We start from the raw sequence: 11,500 nt of genomic DNA on the forward strand, positions 1-11,500 counted from the left end.
TTGCTGTCGCTACCGTTGTCACTTGTCTGTGAACTCTAACCTCAAAATCAATCTGTGCCAATTCCAAAGCCACTTGTGTTGGGCAACGCTGGTTTTTGAGCGAGGCTGAAGGCTGTTGCCCCACATTTAGGCAAACACGCGAGGCGTAACGCAAGCGTCGCGTGAAATGTGTGTACAGGGCTCGAGGCAGGCGTTCAATCCCTGGCTGCTCCTCAAAATTAATCCATCTGTCCCACCAGCCCTGGCACTATACTGCATGCTTGGGAGGGGGGGTATCTGCGAGTCCCTCTCTAGCAGGCTATATCGATGCAAAACACGCTGGACGAGATGCTAGAGTTTGAAGATACTTGCTCTTTCAGTTATATTTTTGTGTTTTCCACTGACACAGGATCCCTTTCTCCGTTAGCGAAGAGCTCGGACTTGATCCTTTTGACTTCGAAGAATATTGAAACACTAGTGGAGTTGCCTGTATCTAGCAAGGCACTCCACTTTCTAATAAATCTGACTGCACCTTAGTATGTTCATTTCCCCTCCACCGCTTGTTTCCTGGCTTGGCTTGATCAGCTTTTCATAGGAAATTATTTTCAGTAACTTCAATTCTAGAGAATCGGGAATTGCTTTGTCTGGTTTCTGAGGACAGCTGCAGCAAAACGGGGTCTTTCCAGGAGCCCTGTATGTAGGCTGTCTCACTTGTGTCTGTGGCCTTTGTGTGTCACTGGAAACAAAGGAAAAACAAGCTTTCAGCAACGAGCCCAGAAATGGAAGGTTTTGCACTCTGTGTTTATCTGGCTTTTTTAATCACACTGGCATTTGTTACCTAGTACTTCTGAACTGGAACCTTAGCCTCCGCTGGAGCCCAGTCTGCTTTGTGAGCAGACTCTAGTTTAAAAGTGATCTTGACTGGTTTTATTGAAATGTAGGTGAAATGGTATTAATGTTAAATAACTCCCTAAGACTTGGACTCCTGCTAAGTGACTGATGGAGCTAATGAAATTCCTGGTTTATTAATCTTTTTGTTATTTATTTCCCTTTGACTTCTTACACCGGCTAGAACTAGGCAGCAGTGTGTGAGATGATTGATCCTGAATCCTGAAGAAATTTCTGCTCAGAGCTGCAAAATATGGCTTGTGTAGTTTGGCTGTGCTAATGCCTGAGGTGAAACCTGTTAGCTCAAGTCCTGCCCAAGAGCTGTGCCCCTAACGCTCTTGCTTCTGTACCAGACGTGTGTTTTGGCATTTTTCCTTATGCTTTGTCTTTTGTGAATGACAATTTGGCTTAAGTAATGGGAAAGAAAACAGTTCAACAGGACTGGTATTTTCCGTCCTCTCTGGAGGAAGAAAAATCTTGGCAGTACTGTCCTACAGACTACCGAAGTAACTCTTCTACGTGCTAGTTATCAAATGTGTGAGAGGGAACGGGGTGTAACTAGCCCTGAAAGCATTGTGTCTTGAATCCTGAGCGTTGCGCTAACATCAAGGTCCCCTTCGAAGTGGAGTCACCAGCCCTGAGGTAGATGAGTAGGCCTCATATCTGAGGAAAAAACTCAGTGATTCAGAGCGGGAGCTGCGCACAGACCAGCGGGGTGATTGGGAGACTGCTAACTTAGTCAGTGAAGAGATTAACAAACACGCCCTGTCCCAGCACACTTCCCTTTTGTGGAGCTTCAGTGCCTCTGTCACCTTGTTCTCCCTGGTGTTGACCCTTCTCCAGGAGGAAAGTGCTTATTAGCGCTTGAATTTGCAACACTGCCTGTCTCCCCAGAACCACACTGATTGCTCACCGCCTTTGTTGCAGGAAGGAGAGAGGTTTCTACCAGTCGTGTGTATATATACAAACTGTTGAAAGCCAGGGACCTAGTGCTTAGACAGCACTACCAAAAAGCTCTTAGCTTTAGCTGGAATACACTGTTGAACATCCCACTTTTTAAACAGAATTAAAAGCTCCAGTAAATGCTGAGGAGTTTTTAAGGAAGAGACTCTCTGGTGTACAAAGTGGTAGCCCAAAGCCCTGTAGAAGAGCAGTTCAGAATGACAGCAGGAAATAAATTAATTGCTGAAACTCTATCAGGCCAGTCACAAAAATGTCTTTCCATGCATCCCCAAAATATCCTTAAAGACCAGATGAGATGTTTGGAAAAGATAGTTATTCTCCCTGCTCAATGTGGACTTGCACAAAAAGGTGTGAGTGACTGGGGCATTATTAGTTGAGTAACTTTATACCATTTCATTGTTACTGCAGCCAGAGAGTGAATACAGGTATTTCTGCAGAAAGAGACTGCCAGTTCACTCCCTCCCATGCTGTGAAAGGGTCTGAATATAGATTTTTCCTGCATAAAGCTGACCTTTTATACCTGTGTGGGTGAAGGAAATGGGGATGCACCCCTTTCCCACCCCTGTGTAATTCAGTATTGAGGCGCAAAAGGTATACGGGGGGAAGAGTCCAGGAATCTGGAAGTCTTGTTAGAGTTCAGTCCTTTTCAAGGGTCATCCAGAAGGTGATGTTTGGCAGACTGGCTGGCTGTTGAATTAACCTGTGTAATTTGGTAGCAAAAAGCTGCCACTAGATGGGGATAGGAGCAGGTCTGTACCTTGGTGCGGGAGTAGGCAGTTACGGGCTGTATGCGCTTGGTTTTCCTAAGGGAACCTAAACAGTCACTATTAAAAGATGCAATTGACAGAAAAATTTAAAACCTCCTAAAAGTCTTTGAATTCTTCTAGACTCACTGGCAACTGGCTCCAATGCTATCCATTTCATAGAATCATAGAATGGTTTGGGTTGGAAGGGACCTTAAAGACCATCTAGTTCCACCCCCCCTGCCATGGGCAGGGATACCTTCCACTAGACCAGGTTGCTCAAAGCCTCATCCCGCCTGGCCTTGAAGACATCCAGGGATGGGGCATCCACAGCTTCTCTGGGCAACCTGTTCCAGTGCCTCACCCCCCTCTCTGTGAAGAACTTCTTCCTGATATCCAATCTAAACCTCCCCACTTCCAATTTAAACCCGTTACCCCTTGTCCTGTTGCTACAGGCCCTTGTAAAAAGTCCCCCCCAGCTTCCTTGTAGCCCCTTCAGGTACTGGAAGGTGCTATAAGGTCTCCCGAGAGCCTTCTCTTCTCCAGGCTGAACAAGCCCAACTCTCTCAGCCTGTCCCCATAGCAGAGGTGCTCCAGTTCTCTGAGCATCTTCTTGGCCTCCTCTGGACTCACTTCAATGGGTCCATGTCCATTTATGTAGTTTGATTTTAATTTTGATTTGACTTCTTTTGATACATTAGGGCACAAAAAAATATTTCATTGTTTTCAAAACTAGATGAAGTTTTATAGATTGTAGATGATATTTACAAGATAAAAGCCTTGTCTGTTTGGAAGTCAAGAATAACTATATCAAAAAGCTCCACTTATGTTGTGATACTAGGTGTCTTGAATATGGGTATGTTCAGTCTTCCTAAACTGAACTCATAACTAATTAGTTGAAAGAAGTTTTGCATTTTATCTGTTTATCTTGCAGGTAAAAAGAAATCAGCTATATGGTTGAATGCAGTAAGAGTTGCTGCCTGGTCAAGTCAGTGTTAAAACCTGTCAGCCTCACTGTAATCATGACCTTGACATAGCTGAGCTAGAGAAGGCCCACATCTGCTTGAAACATGGTTAATTTTAGAATTGTTTTCAAATGTCACTGGCAAGAGAAAGTTCAGAGACAACATGTCTGTAGGACTATGTAGTGCTTAGTTCCGCAGTCAAGCTCCACAAGTCTAACATGACCTGTGAATTACTTGTATAACGTGCCTATGTCGCTGAGCTCAACAGTCCTCTTCCTTCTCACAGTACCTGACATGACTGTTTTTATAACTACGCTCAATTTTTGTTTGTCTTAGATCTTTGGTATCCATGGGAGCATCTGTGGGAGCAGTAACAAAACAGACCCTGTTCCCTGCTCTCATGCCTGCAGGACGACCTTTCCGTGTGTCGAATGCCTCCCGAAGCAGCCGGAAAGGAATTGTTGCAAGCAGTCTGCAAGACCTCATCTGCAAGGTACAGTGAACATCCCCACTCTGGCTGAAAACTTAGTGAAGTACAGTATCCCAGAAAGGCAACCCACAGACTCTGTACTTCTAAAAATCATTATTGGGGAACTTCAGGAGCATATGGCAAATAAGAAAGCCTTAATGTGAAAGGCTATGATGAAAGGCTGAGAGAGTTGGGCTTGTTCAGCCTGGAGAAGAGAAGGCTCCGGGGACACCTTATAGCACCTTCCAGTACCTGAAGGGGCTACAAGGAAGCTGGGGGGGACTTTTTATAAGGGCCTGTAGTGACAGAACAAGGGGTCATGGGTTTAAATTGAAAGTGGGGAGGTTGAGATTGGATATCAGGAAGAAATTCTTCCCAGAGAGGGTGGTGAGGCACTGGAAGAGGTTGCCCAGAGAAGCTGTGGATGTCCCATCCCTGGAAGTGTTCAAGGCCAGGCTGGATGAGGCTTTGAGCAACCTGGTCTAGTGGAAGGTGTCCCTGCCCATGGCAGGGGGGTTGGAACTAGATGGTCTTTAAGGTCCCTTCCAACCCAAACCATTCTGTGATCTGATGATTCTATGAAAGGATCAGCCCCCTTTCAAATGCTAAAATCTACTGGTGTTGGTTTTTTTGTTTTCTTCCCCCAGACTTTAGATGCCTTCCTTATATCTGCTGGAATAGTTACTCTGGTTTTGGAGGAAGATGGCACGGTTGTGGATACAGAAGAGTTCTTCAGGTCCCTGGATGATAACACACACTTCATGGTTCTAGAAAAAGGACAGAAATGGACACAAGTAAGTGTTGACTGCCTCTCTCATTTGAATAGAAGTGTATGGAAGAATGTCTGGGGCTGCTTTTTTTGTTCCTTGCTTGGATATAGAACTGTGGGCGAAGATCTGCCAGTTTCAATTGAAATGAAACATTACAACTAAAAAGAATTCTAGGGGAACTTCCCTGCTCTTGGAGAGCCTCAGAAATGACCTCGTTCTTGAGCCTTTTTGAACATAATGAAAATCAGGACTTTGCCTGCATGAAGTTAAAAATAAATGCCTTTAAAGGTTAGCTTTTTGAGAGCAAAAATTGCTCAAATTAAGCAATGTAAACCAAATTTTGCTTTGTGAATGCAGTAATGGCTTAGTGAAGGCTAGAAAAATACTTGTGTTTAATCTTGCAAACAGTTAAAAGTTGTCATCAGAACCTAATGTTAGTCTACGTGCTTCAAGATATTTTAAGAACTATTAAGGGTGGCTAGATTCAGATTTCTAATCATATTAACTCAGTGTCTTATTTGTGATTTTTGTGGGAGAATAGTCATCTGTATGCTAATAAGATAGTCAAACTCCTAAGTGTCTTTCCATGAAATGGGTGTTCCTAGAAAGCTAGCATCAAAATTTCTTCCACCCTGTGCAGAACAAGCTGATAAGCTGTACGCAAGCCTACCATTTTTCTGTTTGCACACGGATGGCTCGCTTGTGTGGCCCCATTTTTTTCAGTCTTCTGTTGCAGTATGGGCAGCTTACACATTTTTCCCCAACGTATCTCACTGCTGTATCTGGGCCATGAGCTCCAGGAACAGAAAAAAAGCTGCATCCAGGGTAGGATTCCACCTTGCTCCTTCCCCCTCTGCCCTGTGTCCTGACATGGCAGCAGAACAAGTTTAAATGCTGCCCCTCTTCAGGATGTGCTGGGTGACAGCAGAAGGACTGCTGCAGCTTCAGAAAGCATCTGGAGCTCCATCATGCTTTATCCACATATTCTGGGTGCAAATGCAGGGAGGGGGATACGCTACCAAGCACAGCAACTACTTGTACGTGTCCGAAGCTGCTGTTCCTAGGGGGCCCTGTTGCTGCAGCTCGGAGACTATCGAAGTCAAACGGGTATAAAATCGCTGGCTAATGCTGTGGTGTGGTGTTTAACTTGGCCTGACTTGTCACTGTGCTGCCTAAGCGCCAGGGTGAGAAGTACAAAAAGGCCCAGTCTTCCACAACCTCATTGCTTCACTTGGTATGCCGGAAAGCAGGCTGCCAGCTCAGAGCCATTATCCTGGAGTGACGGGCGCTGAGCGGAGCACCCTGCGGCTCCGCTGCTATCGGCCTTTCTGGAAGGAGCCACCACTGAAGCGTTGCCCTCAGCCTTGCAGCAGGCCAGGGCTGCTTCCAGCAAAGGGCACTGGGGTTAAGGTGTAAGATAGCTTTCCATGCTCCTCTTCCTTTGCTTTTTCACTTAAACTCAATATTAAACCCTCGGCCTAATCAGTAGTGGTTCCCTCCCCATGTAACTTTTTTAGCAGGAAGAAGGAGAGGTGTTATGAGCTAGGATTTGAAATGAGGACCTGACTTTTCAGAGGTGGCATCCTTGCAGCTATCTGAGTGCTCATCAGTAGTGTTCCTCCCTAAATGGAAGGACCTAATGTTGTCCTGGTAATTTGTTGGCCTGTTTCAGTGTGGACTAACTGTGCTGCCTCAGCTAGAAGCTGGAGCACGCCAGGATAACTAAATGTCAGGAACACGGTCCAGTGGTATTACCTGATGTGTCAGTGTACCCTGAAGAATCAGCTGTATTACAGGAAAGAAATCAGGCGGTGCTGTGTCACTCCAGAACTTCTGTGTCTGTTTGGAATAGCTTCAGAAGCCTGGTCGGGACTTGAACAAAAATACATAAGCTGCAGAATTGCTTTTCCCTGTTAATACTTCTAATTTTAGTTTAGAATTGATTGAGAACTAGCCTGAAGCCTGGAATAAGCCATCTGCTTCCAAAGAGCTGCACTGTTAACGACTGTCTTGCTGTAGTTTCCTGGGTCACAGTACAAACTGTCTCTCTCCCCCTTTTTAAATTAGGCAAGAAATGGAGTTGCCGCTGTGAGACAAAAGAAGAAAATGGGAGTAGCTAACATCACATTTGATCTGTACAAGCTGAACCCGAAGGATTTTATTGGCTGCTTAAACATCAAGGCGACCTTCTACGAGATCTACTCTGTTTCATATGACATCAAATGTATGGGAGCGAAACGCGTATTGCGGTAAGTGTTTCCGCTACTGATCAGGCACGTGCGTTAACGTAAAACCTGTGTTTGCTTACTGGGTCGGTGAAGCAGGTGTGTTTATAAATTTGGTGGTTTTATTCATTCGTACATACTGGCAAATATGCTGACTCTTCCTTTGTAAGGTGGATAGCCAACTTATAAAAAGCTATAGAAAGTTTTTACGGTGGGACCTTGAATTTCCCCAAAAGCAAAATCTTATCAGCTTGTATTTACTGCAAGGTTGTAGGTACAGTCTCTTTGTTTTCCGGAGAGAATTTCCCCAGATTCCTTTGACTTGTTTGAAGAGTGTAGGAGGCTGAGGAGGAAGCATTGGACTCTTTGAAGGGGGGACTTCAAGGCTGGGAAGTGAGAGGAATTTGAGATCGAATGGCAGAGGTCTTAGTTTACTCTGACTTAGCAATACTTGGCTGCCAAAGTCACCACCTGAGCTACATGGAGGCAAAGGAACATGGAAGAGATATGACACTGCCTGCTGTCCTAATGTGAATTTGTCATCTCCAGTAAGACTGTGTGATGTCACTGGTTTTAAGCCAGCTGGTGTCTAAGCAAACTAATTGAGCCTGTTTCCTGCAGGACCAATCTGTAGCGGGTTGTGAGTTTGGTAGAACTGGCTGTTGGGAAATGCTGTCTTATGCAAGGGCAAAATAATGCTTGTCCTGTACCCTGCTTTCAACAGTGTGTTGAAAGTCTGTGCCTTGTCAAGACCAGCTGTGTCCCGTCCTGGTTGAGGAAAATGTCTGAATTCAGAGGTGTCACACTGGGACAGCTCTTTTTAGCTGCAACCCTGAATTTCTCTACCTGACCTCTCAAATTCTGGTTGAGACACAGCACTGTAGTGCTGCTACATTTTGTCACTTGAGGGTCAGATTTGCTCTGTACAGAACAGGCAGATGTTCTGCTGAGGTTTTTCACTTTCCCTGAGCAGCACATCATCTTTAGTTTGAAGTCTTCAAGTAGTCCCTCTTCTCATGATGCAGGTATTAAGCATTGTAATGCTAATCTTGTTCCCTGCCTTTCTGACTTCTCCTGCTCTAATTAGCTGGTCCCCTGCTTAATCTTTCACACTACAGCTGGTGTGACTAGAGATGAGACTCATCTCTCTGGTCACGCTGCAGTGATTATCCAGCTCTAGGCTATGCTCACCTGTAGCATTGGCTTTATGCGGGTTTCTTCAAAGCAGAGGCTTACCCTTGAACAGCTGCACTCCTCCCGTTCCTATGTTTGTCGAGTCTCTTGAGCCAGAACAAACTCTGATTTCTGACTATCCGCTATGGAGATGAGTATCAGCACTGGAACTTGCACTGTTAAGGAGAATTTGAAGTGACATTTCTGTCTCCCTGCCAACACAGGGCAGCTGGTGAGAAAGACACGGTATTGGTGAACAGCTGAAGTAGCTGTGGAGTTCTTCTGGAAGCACTGTTATGTTACAGAGTTGAGCTGTGAGGGAAGTGCTGGTGTCAGAGTGGGAGAATAGTCTGCTAGCAAAGAACGAGGGTAATTGAAGAGAGAGCCTTGGGTACTCTTGAACACAACAGTGAGATGGCCTGTCTTGACTTGCTATTGAAATTGAAGACAGATGATGTCAGTGTCTTGTTGTGATCCCTCTGCTAATGAGTTTACAAATTGCTGACTGATGCCCTCCTCCTTGAGCCCACTGTGAAGTGTGAAGGGAAAGGGCTTTAAAATGCTGCAGTTGTTCATGGGTGGGAGGGGGTCAAAGCCTGCCGGGTCTGATTAGTGCATTTCCCCTAACAGTTTCTCCCTGAAGTGTCCAACTGAAAGATCAAATGTCCAGTTCAGCAAATAACTTCCTCCTCGGCTTAAGTGACAACTGCTGTCATGGGCAAGTGACACACTGCAGCTGCTCAAAAGCTCAGTACCAGGTGCAACTGCAGAGCTCCTCAGCCTGTGCTGTGTAGTGGAGGGAAGGGCATACTGGAATGGCATAGGTCTGGGAAGCAGGAATTTTTCATGTTCAGTGTTTTTTTTGTGTTGTTTTGTTTTGTTTGTTTTTTAAGACTTCCTAGATTCCAAGTACAGGGTATTCTACTCTTCTGAGGAATTGGATTTTGACTGCAAACTTTTTTTTTTTTTTTTTAATCACAGTGGAAAAAACTGAATTTGTAGGAGGAAGGTTTTGCCTTCTCTGCTAGAGCTCAAAGGAGAAGTGAATAGCAGCAGAGGGTTCACAGTTACGTGTTTTCTCAGACAGGAATTCAGAAAATCTTCCCTCTTTTTTTTTTGCAGAAGAGGAAGGCTGGTCTAGTTTCTGCATCTTCAGAAACTGATCCCTTTCCAGTTTTGGAATGGTTCCAGTTCTTGTGTACCATTTCTCCAGCACCTCAGCTTCATTCTTCTAAGGGCCTACCTAACTTCTGGGGGATGAGGCATGAATAGAGGTCTCAGCACTGATGTCCCAGTTCTTTCTTGGAAAATGGAAGGACAATGGAAGTATAATTAAGTTGAATAAATGACCTCTCAAATAGGATGATCTCTTCCCCTGCAATCCTGTGGAGATCCACAGCCTGTATTGTAGACCTCTGACGCTTGCCTGATTGTAGTTTATGGGTCTGTACTGATTCTCACACAGTACTATATATTTGAATGCTGATACTTATTAAAACTTTTAAAACTGAGAATTCTTAAGGCTTGCAGCTTGGACAGTATTATTTGACTGGTTTCACTTGTTTTGCTGTTGGGCATCCACTGTAACGTGATTGCTCAGTTTCAGATCTAATCATGTTTGATCCGTAGCTTGGAGATCCATGCAGTGTTGTATTAGTGAATGGCCTAAAGGTGAGACACGAAGTAGATTCATGCGGCAGGAATGTTGCTGGGCTCCCAGGCACAGTTAAGTCTTCAGTGGTGCTCTGGTAATTTGGGTAATGGCTTTGCAGAAGGCCTGTAAAAGTCTAACAGGATGACAGCCTGCTTTGTTAAAGGTGTTTTCTGATTCTGCCAACATGTCAATAGTTTTCTGTTAATCAATTATTTGCTCTAAAGAAGCTACAAAAATGATCAGCTCCTCAGAAGTGAGGAGGAATGAAAAAGTTTTTTAATGTATCTACCTAACTCATCCTAAAGGTCATGGGGGGGGAGGGGTGTAATGTCGCTCTGTTAGTGAAGTATTTTTTTAAACAAATGGCTTTTCTTCTAGGAAGGTACTTCAGCTAATGTCCTACGCAGCGCAAATAACTGGGCAGTTTCTTCTCTATACTGGCACGTATATGTTGCAGTTGATGGATGAATATGATGAAGATGGCACGTGTACAAGACCAAGGCGGGAGTAGTGAACACAGCTGCGCTTCTGATATCGGATCCTTTTGCTTAAAGACATTCTCTTGCCCAATTTTGATTGTAATGATGTTATAGTAGGGGGATGTCCACTGATGTGAACTAACATTTTTCCCATTTGGGAATGCTTGTAGGCCTTAGTCATAAAATAAGTGTTTGATGTTCACAGGCTCTTAACGCAGCAAAAGGTTGCCTGCCTAACGTCTGAGAATTTGGCAAAAGGAAAGAGGGCAGATTTTTGCCCCAGCAACTCAAAAGGGAGAATAAGTATACTTGGAAACTTGCACGCTTTGTAACCAGCGGGGTATTTCTTGCACGGATCAAAACATAGTTTGGATGTTTTTTCATGGCTGTCTACTTGCCTTCTGAACTGATTGGGCTGTAAGGTGGGGTTGGGAGGAGCTGTGGTTTTTTTTTGGTTTTAATCCTTAACAGTGCTGGTATTAGTGTCCAACTGGCACTGAGGTACAAAAGGGTAAAGTGTACTTACTTCTGCTGCCAATGGAAATACACCTGAATCCTGGTTCAGTGACTGACCGCTCTCATGAAGTGTAACTGGAGAAACTACTAAGCAAAAGCTTAAAATGTAGCCTTACTTCCCTTAAAACAAGTAAAACCACTTTTACATTGTTCTTCAAATCTACAGGAAGTTCAGGATATTATAGCTCATATCAGTTGAAGAAACTGATATATTTCTTTAATAGGTCTGATGTCCAGTTCTGGCTGAAATATTGAATAATTTGCCATAGTTTCATGAATATGGCTTACAAGCAACCTGCTTCAGGGATTAAACCATCACTTTTGTAGTTACTACTGTTCAGTTGCAAGATGATGCTGCATCCCGAGCTGTACTTGAGGTACGTGTAGCATGGATCTGTAAGAGATGGTGGATTTTAACGCCTCTGTGCTCAGGGGAGAGCAGCAGGACACTCTCTGGTCTTGTGTAACGTACACTGGCTCTAAACTGTGTATTTGCAGTTTTATGGTCTCCCAAGACAAGCTGTATTAAAGGACAAAGTTTTTAATCCTTAGGTAGAATTGTCCAGAATGTTGTCTCCAGCTTAGTGAACTGCTGGTATGGCCAGCTTTCAGCAAGCTTTTCCTCAGCAGTGTAGAAAACTGGAAAACAAGTAGTGTTAGGCATCTTGTGGCAAAA

General features: G+C 44.3%; 1 protein-coding gene across 1 annotated transcript; it reads left to right on the forward strand.

The window, feature by feature from the left end:
- The first annotated feature begins 3,875 nt into the window (after positions 1-3,875).
- CIDEA (cell death-inducing DFFA-like effector a) lies at positions 3,876-10,638 on the forward strand. The gene is made up of 4 exons (XM_010155449.1): positions 3,876-4,031; positions 4,655-4,801; positions 6,845-7,026; positions 10,208-10,638. Exons 1-4 carry the CDS (start codon positions 3,888-3,890, stop codon positions 10,338-10,340), a joined length of 606 nt encoding a protein of 201 aa, XP_010153751.1. The 5' UTR covers positions 3,876-3,887; the 3' UTR covers positions 10,341-10,638.
- Positions 10,639-11,500: the final 862 nt, after the last annotated feature.

This window comes from Eurypyga helias, unplaced genomic scaffold, assembly GCF_000690775.1.
Source record: "Eurypyga helias isolate BGI_N326 unplaced genomic scaffold, ASM69077v1 scaffold34557, whole genome shotgun sequence".
Taxonomy (NCBI): domain Eukaryota; kingdom Metazoa; phylum Chordata; class Aves; order Eurypygiformes; family Eurypygidae; genus Eurypyga; species Eurypyga helias.